Raw genomic sequence first — 19,218 nt, forward strand, 5'->3', positions numbered from 1 at the left:
TGGTCCATCATCGGATCGATGTCTGATATTCTCATTGGTACATAAAAGATTGACAGATTATTAAACCAATCAGAGACCAATAGAATATTATAATTAGCCATATGTGCTAGCAGATTCAGTGACAAAAGATGAACTAAAATATTATACTAAAGATTAAAAAATGATATATAACACATTAGCCATATGTGCCAGCAGGTTAAATAACCGCATCACTGATAAACACAGGTCAGCAATAACGTGATGGTCAATGTCTTGGATCTGTCATCCAATTAGTATTAGTCTTTTTCTATCATTATCTAGATGTTTGGTTTCTTGACCAATTATTGGAAATTTCTTTCCATTCTAAAATCCATTAGTTGATTACACATGTTTCAATAAGATGTATATTTTATAGCAATTGTTTTTATTTTTATATATATATATTTTTTTCTCTATTTGTATATGCTTATTATGATTGTATTGTATTGTTTTCAGTCTTTTTAAATTGGCGTGTTAGTCTACTCACTGCGATCTGGTCATAGCTGTACCTATATGGACAGTCTTTCAATAGTGCAGTGATATATGATGTGAGACGTCAGGATGTCTGACAGTCTGCTTTTTTGATCACTGTACATCACACATTTTTTATCTTTAGTATAGCACTTTAGTTTACCATTGGTCATTGCTGACCCATGTTTATCAGTGATGCGGTTATTTAACCTGCTGGCACATATGGCTAATGTGTTCTATATAATTTTTTAATATTTAGTATAATATTTTAGTTTATCATTTGTCACTGAATCTGCTAGAACTTATGGCTAATTATACGAGTCAGCAGGACGGCTCTAAGGGTTCAGCCTGCTTTTTTTTTGCACGAACGAGTGCATTCATTCCTGTGAGTAGTTAGAAGTTTTTCTTTTCAATTTTTTAATGGAAAAAGATGTTTTTAAATACTACCCTTTGTGTATCATTACTCGTGGACTCCTCAGCTTGGCTATTAGTTCCCAAGAGTAATGGATTGTGGACTCTCACCACCTATATGAAAGGAAAGAAAACATAATTTATGCTTACTTGATAAATTCTTTTCTTTCATGGTAGTGAGAGTCCATGAGACCCCAGCTTGTGTTTTTTTTTGTGAGTTTTTTCTTACACACATCTTTTTTCCCTGATCCTTTTATTTTTTGCTCTTATTTTTTTTCTTTCCTCATTTTGCTTGGCTATACATTAGACTGAGATACCTATGAGGTGAAAGGAGTTTTATAAAGCTCTTGGGGTTTGTGAATCTTTGCCTCCTCCTAGTGGTAGGGAAGAGTAATTCCCAGAAGTAATGGATTGTGGACTCTCACCACCGTAAAAGAAATTGATCAGGTAATGTGCAAAAAAAAATTACTTTCACTCTGCAGTGTTATAATTTATAAAGAACTAAAAAGATATAACAAATAAGTGTAACAATATAACACTATGTATTACAATTGAAAGGATATAGTCCAATTGTAGTCATTTGAGACGTAGAATCCACAAAATGTAACCTCAAAGAAAGAAGGTAAACATAGCATAACTCTGTAAATAGATAATGGATCAAACTGTCATGACCTTACTCACATTAAAAAGAGCTTTAAAGGATAACTTTCTGTTATAATTTTTAAGCTAAACAACTAACATATTAAAGTTAATAAACATTAATTAAAACCTACTGACCTATATTTTCTCCAAAACGAAGTTTCATAACGTTCTAAAAGTTATATCTTTTATTCGCCGATGATGTCACGTTATCCTGCCCACTATTTTCAGCACTGAGTGTTCAAAATACTTAAACCAATAACTTTGTGTTTAAAGCGCCATTTTGAAACCTAGGTATTGTAAACGGATTGGTACAGAGCAAAGGATACCCACGGAGTAGGTTTGGAAAACAATTAAATTCGCAGGCAAGATTTCTGATATACGGTAGAGATATGTTAATGAAATGCTATTGATAAAAAGCGTATTTGGGGTAGTTAGTTAGTAACAGGCATAGAAAATATTTACTTACAGTGGCCCTTTAACTGAGCGCTGAGGATATAAGCGGATCTTAAAGGTACTGCATCCCCAGGAATCAACTCTAGGAACTTGTTCACCTAAGGAAGGAGGATAATTTCTATAGTGAACTACTGTATCTTTGATTACCAAAGCAATATAGAAACCTTATTCACGTGTATCAGAGCTATAACTAAGCTCTCAGGATGTAGGCATAGGTTAATCACTCACAGGTAAGTAAGCAAGTAGATAACGGATTAATAAAAAAGTGTGAACAATTTGTTACGTGCATGAGCACAATATTATCTATATGAAACACATGAACTAAAGCCCTCTAGCTGTAAAAAACTGTCAAATGCAAAGGCGGCCTTCAAGGGCTTAGAAATTAGCATATGAGCCTACCTAGGTTTAGCTTTCAACTAAGAATAACAAGAGAACAAAGCAAATTTGATGATAAAAGTAAATTAGAAAGTTGTTTAAAATTACATGCCCTATCTGAATCATGAAAGTTTAATTTGGACTTTACTATCCCTTTAACTAGCTCTATGGGTAGAACAAAGTGTATGACATTTTGTATAACATATTCGCTACACAAAAGTAATTTACTGGTGTTGTATTCTCTTTCTTTCTATCTTCTTTTTTTTTTTTTTTTTTTTTTTAAAGAGTTTTGGAGAGAATTGGGGCCAGAGCTCTTGTTGCTCATGTAAGAACATTTGCTGATTTCCTTGTATATGAATTTTCAACTTCAGCAGGAGGCCAGCAGCTTAATAAATGTATAGAGATGCTCAATGACATGGTGTGGAAATACAATATTGTGACTTTAGACAGACTGATACTGTGCTTGGTAAGTGGACTGCTTTATGCTCTGTTTAGCTTGTGTTGCTTTAAAATGTTTGACACTACATCTTAAATAAAAGTTGATATTGCAATTTCAAATTACCCCCCCCCCCCGCAATGACCTCCCCAAACTACCTTGTAAACTCAGAACACACCTACTTCTTCAAATTGGTCTAAATTGTGCCAGGTCATTGATAGCCCGTATTTGAAAAACTATCGCCTAGATTACGAGTTTTGTCGGTAAAGACCCGCGGTGCTAACGAGCCTTTTTTTCCAGCGCACCCTTAAGCCAACGCTGGTATTACGAGTTGTCTGAGTGGCTGCGTTAGCCTCAGAAAAGGGAGCGTTGAGCAAATTTAGCTTCCCTTCAACTCTCAATACAAGCGTTGCTTACGGTAGCGGTAAGCTGGCTAAAACGTGCTCGTGCACAATTTCCCCATAGGATACAATGGGGCTGAGCTGGTTGAAAAAAAACCTAACACCTGCAAAAAAGCAGCGTTCAGCTCCTAATGCAGCCCCATTGTTTCCTATGGGGAAACACTTTCTAAGTCTACACCTAACACCCTAACATGAACCCCGAGTCTAAACACCCCTAACCTTACACTTATTGACCCCTAATCTGCCGCCCCCGCTATCGCTGACACCTGCATTATACTATTAACCCCTAATCTGCCGCTCCGGACACCGCCGCAACCTACATTATTGCTATGAACCCCTAATCTGCTGTCTCTAACATCGCTGACACCTACATTATATTTATTACCACCTAATCTGTCCCCCCCAACCTCGCCGCCACCTACCAAAAAAAACTTATTAACCCCTAATCTGCCGACCGGACATCGCCGCCACTATAATAAATGTATTAACCCTTAAACCGCTGCACTCCCGCCTCGCAAACACTATAATACATTTTATTAACCCCTAATCTGCCCTCCCTAACATCGCCGCCACCTACATACAATTATTAACCCCTAATCTCCCGCCCCAACGTCGCCGCTACTATAATAAAGTTATTAGCCCCTAAACCTAAGTCTAACCCTAACACCCCCCTAAGTTAAATATAATTGAAATAAAACGAAATAAATTTACTATAATAAATTATTCCTATTTAAAACTAAATACTTACCTATAAAATAAACCATAAGATAGATACAATATAACTAATAATTACATTGTAGCTATTTTAGGGTTTATATATATTTTACAGGCAACTTTGTATTTATTTTAACTAGGTACAATAGCTATTAAATAGTTAATAACTATTTAATAGCTACCTAGTTAAAATAATTACAAAATTACCTGTAAAATAAATCCTAACCTAAGTTACAAATACACCTAACACTACACTATCAATAAATTAATTAAATAAATTAAATACAATTATCTAAACTAAAAAACAATTAAATAAACTAACCTATAGTACAACCCCCCCCCCACTAAATTACAAAAATAAAAAAATATTAAAAAAACCTAACACTACCCCCCTGAAGATCACCCTACCTTGAGCCGTGTTCAGCCAGCCGGCCACCGATGGAACAGAAGAGGATATCCTGACCGGCAGAAGTCTTCATCCTATCCGGGCATAAGAGGACATCCGGACCGGCAGACATTTTCATCCAGTCGGCATCTTCATCCTTCCGGAGCGGAGCGGAGCCATCTTCTATCCAGCCGACTCGGAGCCATCCTCTTCTTCCGACGGACTAACGACGAATGAAGGTTCCTTTAAATGACGTCATCCAAGATGGCGTCCCTCGAATTCCGATTGGCTGATAGGATTCTATCAGCCAATCGGAATTAAGGTAGGAAAAATCTGATTGGTTGATGCTATCAGCCAATCAGATTGAAGTTCAATCCGATTGGCTGATTGGATGAGCCAATAGAATTGACCTTGCATTCTATTGGCTCATCCAATCAGCCAATTGGATTGAACTTCAATCTGATTGGCTGATAGCATCAACCAATCAGATTTTTCCTACCTTAATTCCGATTGGCTGATAGAATCCTATCAGCCAATCGGAATTCGAGGGACGCCATCTTGGATGACGTCATTTAAAGGAACCTTCATTCGTCGCTAGTCCGTCGGAAGAAGAGGATGGCTCCGCGTCGGCTGGATAGAAGATGGCTCCGCTCCGGAAGGATGAAGATAGAAGATGCCGCCTGGATGAAGATGTCTGCCGGTCCGGATGTCCTCTTCTGCCCGGATAGGATGAAGACTTCTGCCGGTCCGGATATCCTCTTCTGTTCCATCGGTGGCCGGCTGGCTGAACACGGCTCACGGTAGGGTGATCTTCAGGGGGGTAGTGTTAGGTTTTTTCAAGGGGGGATCGGGTGGTTTTCGAGTAGGGGTGTGTGGGTGGTGGGTTGTAATGCTGGGGGGGGGATTGTATTTCTTTTACAGGTAAAAGAGCTGATTACTTTGGGGCAATGCCCCGCAAAAAGCCCTTTTAAGGGCTGGTAATAGAGCTGATTACTTTTGTAATTTAGTATAGGATAGGGAATTTTATTATTTTGGGGGCTTTTTTATTTTATTAGGGGGCTTAGATTAGGTGTAATTAGATTAAAATTCTTGTAATATTTTTTTATTTTTTGTAATTTAGTGTTTGTTTTTTGTACTATAGTTTAGTTTATTTAATTGTATTTGAGTTTAGATAATTGTAGTTAATTTATTGATAGTGTAGTGTTAGGTGTATTTGTAACTTAGGTTAGAATTTATTTTACAGGTAATTTTGTAATTATTTTAACTAGGTAGCTATTAAATAGTTATTAACTATTTAATAGCTATTGTACCTAGTTAAAATAAATACAAAGTTGCCTGTAAAATAAATATAAACCCTAAAATAGCTACAATGTAATTATTAATTATATTGTAGCTATATTAGGGTTTATTTTATAGGTAAGTATTTATTTTTAAATAGGATTAATTTATTTAATGATAGTAATTTTAGTTCGTTATAGTTAAATTATATTTAATTTAGGGGGGTGTTAGGGTTAGACTTAGGTTTAGGGGTTAATAACTTTATTATAGTAGCGGCGACGTTGGGGGCGGGAGATTAGGGGTTAATAATTGTAGGTAGGTGGCGGCGATGTTAGGGAGGGCAGATTAGGGGTTAATAAAATGTATTATAGTGTTTGCGAGGCGGGAGTGCGGCGGTTTAGGGGTTAATACATGTATTATAGTGGCGGCGATGTCCGGTCGGCAGATTAGGGGTTAATAAGTGTTGGTAGGTGGCGATGAGGTTGGGGGGGGCAGATTAGGGGGTAATAAATATAATATAGGTGTCGGCGATGTTAGGGACAGCAGATTAGGGGTTCATAGGGATAATGTAGGTGGCGGCGATGTCTGGTCGGAAGATTAGGGGTTAACATTTTTTATTATAGGGTTTGCGATGTGGGGGGCCTCGGTTTAGGGCTTCATAGGTAGTTTATGGGTGTTAGTGTACTTTTAGCACTGTAGTTAAGAGCTTTATGTTCCGGCGCTAGCCCATAAAACTCTTAACTACTGACTTTTTTTGCGGTTGGAGTCTTGGAGGTAGAGGCTCTACCGCTCACTTTCTCCAAGACTCGTAATACCAGCGTTAGGCAAATCCCATAGAAAAGATAGGATACACAATTGATGTAAGGGGATTTGCGGTAGCCTCGAGTCGCGGAAAAAAAGTGAGCGGTGAGCCTCTACCTGTCAGACTCGTAATACCAGCGTTGGGTAAAAAGCAGCGTTAGGACCCCTTAACGCTGCTTTTTAAAGCTAACGTAGAACTCGTAATCTAGGCGTATGACTTTTCCCTCTAAAAATATGTGCATAGATAGAGTGTCAGACCTGTTCATCCTAAAAGAATATGGTTATCTTAAATGTCAACACGAAACCCAAAATTTTTCTTTCATGATTTAGGTAGAACATACAATTCTAAACAACTTTCCAGTTTACTTCTACTGGCAAATTTGCTTCATTCTCTATATAATTTGTTGACGGAGCAGTAATGTACTATTGGTTGCTAACTGAACACATGGGGTGAGTCAGTGACAAAAGGCATATTTATGCAGCTACCAATCAGCAGCTAGCACCCAGGTGCTTTGCTGCTCCTGAGCTTACCTAAATAAACCCTTCAACAAAGGATAACAAGAGAAGGAAGCAAATTAAATAATACAAGTAAATTGGAATGTTGTTTAATCCCTTAGTGACCAGACCATTTTTCAATTTTCTTACCGTTAAGGACCAGGGCTATTTTTACATTTCTGGGTTGTTTGTGTTTAGCTGTTTTATACCATTTTCTCACCATTAAATGGACTTTCTAAAGATACTATTATTTTCATAATATCTTTATAATTTACTATAGAAAAAAATATATAAAATATGATGAAAAAATTGAAAACACTTTTTCTAACGTTGACCCCCAAAATCTTACACATCTACAACCACCAAAAAACACTGATGATAAATAGTTTCTAAATTTCTCCAACATAGGTGTGTCCGGTCCACGGCGTCATCCTTACTTGTGGGATATTCTCTTCCCCAACAGGAAATGGCAAAGAGCCCAGCAAAGCTGGTCACATGATCCCTCCTAGGCTCCGCCTACCCCAGTCATTCTCTTTGCCGTTGTACAGGCAACATCTCCACGGAGATGGCTTAGAGTTTGGAAAAAATATATCTGTTGGTGTGAATCTAAAGGATTCCCTTGGGACAAGGTTAAGATTCCTAGGATTCTATCCTTCCTTCAAGAAGGATTGGAAAAAGGATTATCTGCAAGTTCCCTGAAGGGACAGATTTCTGCCTTGTCGGTGTTACTTCACAAAAAGCTGGCAGCTGTGCCAGATGTTCAAGCCTTTGTTCAGGCTCTGGTTAGAATCAAGCCTGTTTACAAACCTTTGACTCCTCCTTGGAGTCTCAATTTAGTTCTTTCAGTTCTTCAGGGGGTTCCGTTTGAACCCTTACATTCCGTTGATATTAAGTTATTATCTTGGAAAGTTTTGTTTTTAGTTGCAATTTCTTCTGCTAGAAGAGTTTCAGAATTATCTGCTCTGCAGTGTTCTCCTCCTTATCTGGTGTTCCATGCAGATAAGGTGGTTTTACGTACTAAACCTGGTTTTCTTCCAAAAGTTGTTTCTAACAAAAACATTAACCAGGAGATTATCGTACCTTCTCTGTGTCCGAAACCAGTTTCAAAGAAGGAACGTTTGTTGCACAATTTGGATGTTGTTCGCGCTCTAAAATTCTATTTAGATGCTACAAAGGATTTTAGACAAACATCTTCCTTGTTTGTTGTTTATTCAGGTAAAAGGAGAGGTCAAAAAGCAACTTCTACCTCTCTCTCTTTTTGGATTAAAAGCATCATCAGATCGGCTTACGAGACTGCCGGACGGCAGCCTCCCGAAAGAATCACAGCTCATTCCACTAGGGCTGTGGCTTCCACATGGGCCTTCAAGAACGAGGCTTCTGTTGATCAGATATGTAGGGCAGCGACTTGGTCTTCACTGCACACTTTTACCAAATTTTACAAGTTTGATACTTTTGCTTCTTCTGAGGCTATTTTTGGGAGAAAGGTTTTGCAAGCCGTGGTGCCTTCCATTTAGGTGACCTGATTTGCTCCCTCCCTTCATCCGTGTCCTAAAGCTTTGGTATTGGTTCCCACAAGTAAGGATGACGCCGTGGACCGGACACACCTATGTTGGAGAAAACAGAATTTATGTTTACCTGATAAATTTCTTTCTCCAACGGTGTGTCCGGTCCACGGCCCGCCCTGGTTTTTTAATCAGGTCTGATAATTTATTTTCTTTTAACTACAGTCACCACGGTACCATATGGTTTCTCCTATGCAAATATTCCTCCTTAACGTCGGTCGAATGACTGGGGTAGGCGGAGCCTAGGAGGGATCATGTGACCAGCTTTGCTGGGCTCTTTGCCATTTCCTGTTGGGGAAGAGAATATCCCACAAGTAAGGATGACGCCGTGGACCGGACACACCGTTGGAGAAAGAAATTTATCAGGTAAACATAAATTCTGTTTTTGTCCTGAGTTTAGAAATACCCAATGTTTATATGTTCTTTGCTTTTTTTGCAAGTTATAGGGAAATAAGTACAAGTAGCACTTTTATATTTCAAAACCATTTCCCCCCCCCAAAATTAGCGATAGTTACATTGTAACACTGATATCTGTCAGGAATCCCTGAATAACCCTTCACATGTATATATTTTTTTTTAGTAGACAACCCAAAGTATTGATCTAGGCCCACTTTGGTATATTTCATGCCACCATTTTACTGCTAAATGCGATCAAATAAAAAAAAAATTGTTAACTTTTTCACTAACTTTAGGTTCTCACTGAAATTATTTACGAATAGCTTGTGCAATTATGGTACAAATGGTTGTAAATGCTTCTCTGGGATCCTCTTTGTTCAGAAATAGCAGACATATATGGCTTTGGCATTGCTTTTTAATAATTAGAAGGCCGCTAAATGCCGCTGCGCACCACACTTTTATTATGCCCAGCAGTTAAAGGGTTAATTACTTAGCTTGTAGGGTTAATTTTTGCTTTAATGTAGAGATCATCCTCCCCCCTGACACATCCCACTCCCTGATCCCTCCCTGACCCCTCTAAAACAGCTCTCTTCCCTCCCCCACCTCACAATTGTCACTGCCATCATTAATACTGGCAGAAAGTCTGCCAGTACTAAAATAAAAGGCTTTTTTCAAATATATTTTATATATATAAAATCGCTTCCACCGCTTGAAACCCCTGAGGACGTACCAGGCACGTCCTTGGTCGTTAACAACCGTTTTTTGTAGGACGTACCTAGTACGTCCTTGGTCGTTAAGGGGTTAAAATTAAATGCTCTATCTGAATCATGAATGTCTAATTATGACTTTACTGTCACTTTAAATTTGTTATTTTGTTGATATGTTCCTTTTTTGTTTTTTCTAAAATATGGCAATTTATTGAACAAAGTTAGCCCATTCTGTATTTTTGTGTTTGTGTGTATGTATATGTGTGTATATTTTGAATCCTCGGGTCAAATATACTGCATTTTTCTAGAAATATTTTGTCTGGAAAATCTATTAAGGGCCACATTGCCCTAATAAATTTGGTATAAGTATGTGATATACTTTACTTTTCTGTATGTTCTATTGAAAGGTTTAATAAACTTGGTTATATGTACTCCAGAACTAGCAAGTGGTAACATATTCTTTCTTGTAGGCCATGCGCAGTCATGAAGGAAATGAAGCCCAGGTTTGCTACTTCATTATTCAATTGCTTCTCCTGAAACCAAATGACTTCAGGAACAGAGTGAATGACTTTGTGAAGGAAAATTCCCCAGAACACTGGCTTCAGAATGACTGGCATACAAAGCACATGAGTTATCATAAGGTATGGTGTATACTGAAAGGCAACATTAAAGCTATGTAGAAATGATAAGAAAAGAAAGGGCGCCTCCTAGTGTAGCCAATATGCAAAATGACAAATATGATCAAAGAAGAATAATAAAAATTTCAAAGGAACAGTTAGTGGGCCATATACTACTAACTCATCTGCACTAGGAGTCACCCTCTGTATCTTTTCCTTTTTCTTTATTAAAGCTACGTACATTTACTGCAGGCACTGGTGGGTATATGGCCTCTGATCTCTAGAGTAGACATGGACAGTCTCTGACATATGTATTTCCTCTGAGTCAGTAGAGCCCCTGATATGTCTCTACCAGTTTCTTGAGTTATTTTCAGTTTTAACCTATTTGTAAAACATCAGACAGGGCAGCTCTACATCAGAAGTGTTTGTCATTTTGCACAGGTGAGAAAGGTTTGACTACCCCCTCTTTACAGCACTATGCAGTCAAAATGGTGGCAATCAAGTTTGTTATCTTGTGTGTTAAAAAATACAAAAAGGGGTATTTTGAAAACAGTGACCATGACCACCCTAAAAACAAAATACCACAAAAGTAATTATCTTAAAAAAAGTAATCTATAATAAAAATATAAATTTGCAATAAGAGGGTTCCTTTAATGAGAATTTTTTTTTTGTATAGTGTATATAGTTTGAGTTCATTGGGTAGATTGTTAGAAGCTCTTGAGATATCTGAGGGGCCATGTACAGGCAGTATCATGTTCTAAATTATTTGAGAGCTGCTTGTCCTATCTTTCTGAGTCTATTATAAGTGGGTGATCTATTACCATCTTTAGTTGCCCAATACATAAAACGAGAACCTATTGCTAAACAGTTACAACCACAATCGCTTTGGACACATGCTTGAAACCTGGTAAATGTAAATATTGCAGAAAACACGAGGGGCGTCTGACCATAGACGTTACAGGGGTTTAATCAGGATTTTTCATCTAAGCTTGTGGATTTCATAAAAACGTTCTTGCCACTGTGTGAGGTGTCTCGCCTCACAGTCATGTTTTGCTTTTTTTCTTCAATATGAGAATGAGTTTTCTGGAACTTTATTTTAATTCCATTTTGCTGAATCATATTGGTTTTTTTTAGTGGTAATCTGGAAAATAAATCTAATTTGCCTTAAAGGTCTTTGCTCTTTATAATACATAGCTGTGTTACTAGGATTTCGATTCTTGAACAGTATTTTATCTTTTTATTTGACTAGTGTGTTTGTAGGAGAAAAAAAAAATCAGAATGTAATATGATGGAAGGAGCCACACCAGCATACTGCTATCGTAGGTTACTGCCAGGTGAAGAAAATTGTTTGCGTAAATATTTTAATTTTTATTCTTTTGTCCAACAGAAATATCCAGAAAAGCTGTACTTTGAAGGCCTTGCCGAGCAAGTTAACCCTCCTGTTCAGATCCAACCACAGTACCTTCCCATCTACTTTGGAAATGTGTGCCTACGTTTTCTTCCAGTGTTTGACATTGTTATCCACCGGTTTCTAGAACTGCTTCCTGTTTCTAAATCCCTAGAGACTTTGCTTGATCATCTTGGAGGCCTGTACAAATTCCATGGTAATAACTTTTAACATGTAGTTTTTGTTTCTGACTTTTGCCAGGTATACTCTTCAACTATTGTCTCTGTAATGCTTTTCTTTTATACTCTCCAAGGTATTTTATATTACTTTACTTATATTACTTTCTAAAAGTGTTGTCTAATAGCATTTTGATTTTAATTTATTTTCTAATTTATTTATTTATTATTTTGTTCCCTACACTTTTTCAGCAGCTTGGATAACGTTATATAGTTTGAAATATTGTACAGCAGGAGTACCATTTGACTGATATATCAGGTTTCTCTTTTTGTTATAAATACATAAATGTGCTAATTTGGACTGTTTTCATATACCTCACAGTCTCAGATTCTTAAACTTCTCAATTATCTTTTCAGATCGACCAGTAACCTACTTGTACAACACACTTCACTACTATGAAAGCCATCTGCGGGACAGGGCAAATCTGAAACGCAAACTTGTTCATTCTATTATTGGATCTCTCAAAGATAACAGGCCTCAAGGCTGGTGTCTGAGTGATACATACCTCAAATTTGGTATGAATGCACGAGAGGATAACCCTTGGATTCCTGATGACATCTACTATTGCAAGTTGATTGGCCGTCTAGTAGACAATATCCTTTATTACGGAAAATTGGTATTTGAGTGTATAAACTAAGCTACAAAGCATTTGTGATTTTGGTGGTTCTTAAATATACCTAGCTTGTTAGACAAAATATGTAATGTACATATTAACATCCAATCGCTTTAAATCTAATAGGTAATAAATGTTATTCCTCTGTTCTCATAACACAATAAAATGTTAGGGATTTTCTATAGAGCTATAAGCACAAATTATTTGAATGTATTGTTATTTTTGTGTTTCGTACACGGAGTTATAACGTTTGTTTTACATGAACGTATTTAGGCTGACAAAGATTAATTCAAAAAGTGTAGTTAGCTGAAGGTAAAATACATTACTTTGAACTATTTAACAATGTAGTTTCCCTTAATTTGTCTTACCAATGGCTGGAAAATCTCCTGGTGCATTTCCAAACTGTGACTGGAGGTTTAATGAGTTCCCCAACCCAGCTGCCCATGCACTTCATGTTACCTGTGTTGAACTCATGGCTTTAACTGTGCCAGGGAAAGATGTTGGAAATGCACTTCTGAATGTTGTGTTAAAAAGGTAATTTTGTAGATTCTCACCTTGAACATTATCTAAGCATGTTCTAAGTGTCTCAGTTATTAATGATTTGTACAACGATTATTATTTGTCCTAAGATTTTGATAAATTAAGTATGTTGCCCACGCTGATACTGTGTTAAAGGGACACAATAGTTAAACATCAAATGTGCATGAATCCACCTTATTTTGCAATATAAGTATTTTTGCACAATTGCTGTGCATGGCCCAAGGTTCAAACACCATGCTTGGTCATAGAGATGACAGTGGCTTGTTGAAAGCAGTTGAGTCAGTACTAACACGTGCACGTGCAGCATCTGTGTGTATGCTTCTGAAACCATAATAGGCATTACTATGAGTATATTTCCATATATAAGTATATTCAAAAAATGTTTCTATTCAAAATCGAAACCCAGGCTTGCCCCTTTCAGTTTTGGTTATAATGCCTCTTTATGTCTATACATTTACTTATAACTTCTCTCTGTTCTACATACTTTTATGTAAACATTATAGAATCAGTTTGTTACAAGACATATTGCACAATTATGATGGTGATTACTTTTTACACTGTATTAGTTTATAGTATACGTTTGGGGTTTCTCTTTAGTTGTTGTTCATGTTATCATCAGTGGTGTTAGACTTTAGACAAGTCTGCTATTCACTATTTCTCAATTCTAGCCAACCTCTCGTACCCAGAGAGAATATCACTGCTTGGATGAATGCAATCGGGCTTGTCATTACAGCTTTACCCGTAAGTGTATTTTGCCTTTGTGGTTGTATCTAGCATTAAACATATTGCATAAAGAAATATATTTAAAAATAAACTAGAGTCATATGATCTTATTTTCTATATTATTCAAGTTAGTAGAATGGTTTCATTTTGCTTACTCTGATTTTTACTAACCCAGCTGCAACACTTCAAGACCAGGTTTCTGCACATGATTCAAATCTTTTTAAAAGGACATTAAATTAATGTTTAAATAATATGCATTTTTTGTATCGGCAATTAAACACACTATCAAGAATCATCTGCATTAAAATAAATGTTTTACAATAATTTAACTCTTAATTTTGTTAGAAAAATTTAAAGGGTATTGCAGAGCAAGTGTATTTCAGTGATATAACCTTTAAAAAGCCTGGTGAAATTCATGTTCCTAGTCCATGTGTAAATGTGCACTAAATGAACCAGTCGTTCTGTAGAATGTTGCAGGATCAGGTGAAACTCACCTTCTTGTTAAATATTATTTAAAAACTCCAGTCTTTATGGAGGGAGTGGAACTACCAGAACTTTTAAAGGTGTTTAACAACAACATTTATATTGCACTGTTGTTTTATTATATTTAATCAAATAAGATCATATAATGAAGTAAAGTATTATTTATTAGTTGCTGATTATCAGTTATTAGCTAAGACCTATGCAGTAATCACTTTGAACCCCCTTGGTTTGGGAATAAAAGTTCAGTGTAAAACTACTACCATTACCATATATGTTCACTGAACATGTTGACCCCTCCAATATTTAATGTAAATAACTTTCCTCCCTTGAGCTTAACCCCTTAGAGTGTGCCAATAAATATTTATAGCTAATTTCTCCTGTTAAGTGTAGTCAGTCCACGGGTCATCCATTACTTATGGGATTATAACTCCTCCCTAACAGGAAGTGCAAGAGGATCACCCAAGCAGAGCTGCTATATAGCTCCTCCCCTCTACGTCATACCCAGTCATTCTCTTGCACCTAACTAATAGATAGGATGTGTGAGAGGACTGTGGTTATTAAACTTAGTATTTATTTCTTCAATCAAAAGTTTGTTGTTTTAAACGGCACCGGAGTGTGTTGTTTTTTTCTCAGGCAGTATTAGAAGAAGAATCTACCTGAGTTTGTGTATGATCTTAGCGGACGTAACTAAGATCCATTTGCTGTTCTCGGCCATTCTGAGGAGCGAGGTAACTTCAGAACAGGGGAGAGCGGGCAGGGTTCACCTGCAAAGAGGTATGTTGCAGTATATTATTTTCTAAGGAATGGAATTGACTGAGAAAATACTGCTAATACCGATATAATGTAAGTACAGCCTTAAATGCAGTAGTAGCAACTGGTATCAGGCTGATATGTATGTATGTTGGCACTTAAGTATTTCTGGGGAATGGCACTTCACTAAGAAAATACTGTATACATATAACTTATAGCCTTTCTGCAGTGATAGCGACTAGCAACAGGCTTTTAATATCATTTCATATATTTATATTTAAAACGTTTACTGGCAGGTTAATCGTTTTCTCTCTGAGGTACTTGGTGAAAAATTTTATGGGCATTATTTTCCACTTGGCTGTCGTTTGTTTTTGAATAAATTCAGTTTACTGAGCTTCCCCACTGTTGTATTATGAGTGGGAGGGGCTTATTTTGGCGCTTTTACTACGCATTAGAAATTCAGTCACAAGTCTTCCTTATTCTCCCTGCATGATCCAGGACGTCTCTACAGAGCTCAGGGGTCTCCAAAACTAGTTTGAGGGAGGTAATCACTCACAGCAGACCTGTGAGACTGTGATTTGACTGTGATAAAAACGTATATAATTTTATTGTTATCCGTTTTTTGGTATTAAGGGGTTAATAATCCATTTGCTAATGGGTGCAATCCTTTGCTAAATTAATGCATTTCATGTGAAAAATTGATTGCTATAACTAATCCGGTTCATTGTTATCTCAACTGTGACAGTTTTTTGTGTGCTTCTTAAAGGCACAGTGACGTTTTTTATATTGCTTGTAAATTCATTTGAAAAGTATTTTCCAAGCTTGCTAGTCTAATTGCTAGTTTGTTTAAACATGTCTGACACAGAGGAATCTCTTTGTGCAATATGTTCAAAGGCCAATGTGGAGCCCAATAGAAATTTATGTACTAATTGCATTGATGCTACTTTAAATAAAAGCCAATCTGTACATGTTAAGAAAAATTCACCAGACAACGAGGGGGAAGTTATGCCGACTAACTTGCCTCACGTGTCAGTACCTGCGTCTCCCGCTCAGGAGGTGCGTGATATTGTAACGCCAAGTACATCAGGGCGGCCATTACAAATCACTTTGCAAGACATGGCTAATGTTATGACTGAAGTTTTATCTAAATTGCCAGAACTTAGAGGTAAACGAGACCACTCTGGGGTGAGAACAGAGTGCGCTGATAATACTAGGGCCATGTCTGATACTGCGTCACAATTTGCAGAACATGAAGACGGAGAGCTTCATTCTGTGGGTGACGGATCTGATCCAAATAAACTGGATTCAGACATTTCAAATTTTAAATTTAAGCTTGAGAACCTCTGTGTGTTACTAGGGGAGGTGTTAGCGGCTCTGAATGATTGTAACACGGTTGCAATCCCAGAGAAAATATGTAGGTTGGATAAATATTTTGCGGTACCAACGTGTACTGACGTTTTTCCTATACCTAAAAGACTTACAGAAATTGTTAACAAGGAGTGGGATAGACCCGGTGTGCCTTTCTCACCCCCTCCTTTATTTAGAAAAATGTTTCCAATAGACGCCACCACACGGGACTTATGGCAGACGGTCCCTAAGGTGGAGGGAGCAGTTTCTACTTTAGCTAAGCGTACCACTATCCCGGTGGAGGATAGCTGTGCCTTTTCAGATCCAATGGATAAAAAGTTAGAGGGTTACCTTAAGAAAATGTTTGTTCAACAAGGTTTTATATTGCAACCCCTTGCATGCATTGCGCCTGTCACGGCTGCGGCGGCATTCTGGTTTGAGTCTCTGGAAGAGACCATTAGTTCAGCTACGCTGGATGAGATTACAGACAAATTAGAGTCCTTAAGCTAGCTAATTCATTTATTTCGGATGCCGTAGTACATTTAACTAAACTTACGGCTAAGAACTCCGGATTCGCCATTCAGGCGCGCAGAGCGCTGTGGCTTAAATCATGGTCAGCTGATGTGACTTCTAAATCCAAATTGCTTAACATACCTTTCAAGGGGCAGACACTATTCGGGCCCGGTTTGAAAGAGATTATCGCTGACATTACTGGAGGTAAGGGCCATGCCCTGCCTCAAGACAGAGCCAAACCAAGGGCTAGACAGTCTAATTTTCGTGCCTTTCGTAACTTCAAGGCAGGAGCAGCATCAACTTCCTCCGCTCCAAAACAGGAAGGAACCGTTGCTCGCTACAGACAGGGCTGGAAGCCTAACCAGACCTGGAACAAGGGCAAGCAGGCCAGAAAACCTGCTGCTGCCCCTAAGACAGCATGAAGTGAGGGCCCCCTATCCGAAAGCGGATCTAGTGGGGGGCAGACTTTCTCTCTTCGCCCAGGCTTGGGCAAGAGATGTCCAGGATCCCTGGGCGTTAGAGATCATATCTCAGGGATATCTTCTAGACTTCAAAGCTTCTCCCCCAAAAGGGAGATTTCATCTTTCAAGGTTGTCAACAAACCAGATAAAGAAAGAGGCGTTTCTACGCTGTGTACAAGATCTTTTACTAATGGGAGTGATCCACCCGGTTCCGCGGTCGGAACACGGACAAGGGTTTTACTCAAATCTGTTCGTGGTTCCCAAGAAAGAGGGAACCTTCAGACCAATCTTGGATTTAAAGATCCTAAACAAATTCCTAAGAGTTCCATCGTTCAAAATGGAAACTATTCGGACAATATTACCCATGATCCAAAAGGGTCAGTACATGACCACAGTGGATTTAAAGGATGCCTACCTTCACATACCGATTCACAAAGATCATTACCGGTATCTAAGGTTTGCCTTCCTGGACAGGCATTACCAGTTTGTAGCTCTTCCCTTCGGGTTAGCTACTGCTCCAAGAATCTTCACAAAGGTTCTGGGTTCTCTTCTTGCGGTACTAAGACCGCGAGGAATATCGGTAGCTCCATACCTAGACGACATTCTGATACAAGCGTCAAGTTTCCAAACTGCCAAGTCTCATACAGAGTTAGTACTGGCATTTCTAAGGTCACATGGGTGGAAGGTGAACGTAGAAAAGAGTTCTCTTTTGCCACTCACAAGAGTTCCCTTTTTAGGGACTCTTATAGATTCTGTAGAAATGAAAATTTACCTGACAGAGGACAGGTTAACAAAACTCCTAAATGCTTGCCGTGTCCTTCATTCCATTCCACACCCGTCAGTGGCTCAATGCATGGAGGTAATCGGCTTAATGGTAGCGGCAATGGACATAGTTCCCTTTGCATGCCTGCATCTCAGACCACTGCAATTGTGCATGCTAAGTCAGTGGAATGGGGATTACTCAGATTTGTCCCCTATGCTGAATCTGGATCAAGAGACCAGAAATTCTCTTCTATGGTGGCTCTCTCGGCCACATCTGTCCAAGGGGATGCCCTTCAGCAGGCCAGATTGGACGATTGTAACAACAGACGCCAGCCTGCTAGGTTGGGGCGCTGTCTGGAATTCCCTGAAGACTCAGGGATCATGGACTCAGGAGGAGAGTCTCCTTCCCATAAACATTCTGGAATTAAGAGCAGTTTTCAATGCCCTTCTGGCTTGGCCTCAGTTAGCAACTCTGAGGTTCATCAGGTTTCAGTCGGACAACATCACGACTGTGGCTTACATCAACCATTAGGGAGGGACAAGGAGTTCCCTAGCGATGATGGAAGTCTCAAAGATAATTCACTGGGCAGAGTCTCACTCTTGCCACCTATCAGCGATCCACATCCCAGGCGTGGAGAACTGGGAGGCGGATTTTCTAAGTTGCCAGACTTTTCATCCGGGGGAGTGGGAACTTCATCCGGAGGTCTTTGCCCAAATACTTCGGCGTTGGGGCAAACCAGATCTGGATCTCATGGCGTCTCGCCAGAACGCCAAGCTTCCTTGTTACGGGTCCAGGTACAGGGACCCGGGAGCGGTTCTGATAGATGCTCTGACAGCACCTTGGGCCTTCAACATGGCTTATGTGTTTCCACCCTTCCCGATGCTTCCTCGATTGATTGCCAGGATCAAACAGGAGAGAGCATCGGTGATTCTAATAGCGCCTGCGTGGCCACGCAGGACCTGGTATGCAGATCTAGTGGACATGTCATCCTGTCCACCTTGGTCTCTGCCTCTGAGACAGGACCTTCTGATTCAGGGTCCTTTCAAACATCAAAATCTAATTTCTCTGAAGCTGACTGCATGGAGATTGAACGCTTGATTTTATCAAAGCGTGGATTTTCGGAATCAGTAATTGATACCTTAATACAGGCTAGGAAACCTGTTACCAGAAATATTTACCATAAAATATGGCGTAAATACTTACATTGGTGCGAATCCAAGAGTTACTCATGGAGTAAGG

General features: G+C 38.6%; 1 protein-coding gene across 4 annotated transcripts in view; it reads left to right on the top strand.

Annotated features, from left to right (window-relative positions):
- Positions 1-19,218, top strand: part of MED23 (mediator complex subunit 23) — a 225,331-nt gene that overhangs the window by 192,843 nt on the left and 13,270 nt on the right. For 3 of the 4 annotated variants that reach the window (XR_008402041.1, XM_053710679.1, XM_053710680.1), the window contains 6 exons: positions 2,656-2,836; positions 10,016-10,186; positions 11,550-11,766; positions 12,143-12,379; positions 12,768-12,933; positions 13,608-13,680. Coding sequence is in view for 3 of the 4 variants with exons in the window: in XM_053710679.1 (XP_053566654.1) it covers positions 2,656-2,836; positions 10,016-10,186; positions 11,550-11,766; positions 12,143-12,379; positions 12,768-12,933; positions 13,608-13,680 (1,045 nt within the window). In the remaining variant the exon portion in view is untranslated. The remainder of the gene's footprint in view (positions 1-2,655; positions 2,837-10,015; positions 10,187-11,549; positions 11,767-12,142; positions 12,380-12,767; positions 12,934-13,607; positions 13,681-19,218) is intronic. The other variant, XM_053710681.1, reaches the window with a different exon arrangement.

The sequence above is a fragment of the Bombina bombina genome, chromosome 4 (genome assembly GCF_027579735.1).
Source record: "Bombina bombina isolate aBomBom1 chromosome 4, aBomBom1.pri, whole genome shotgun sequence".
NCBI lineage: Eukaryota > Metazoa > Chordata > Amphibia > Anura > Bombinatoridae > Bombina > Bombina bombina.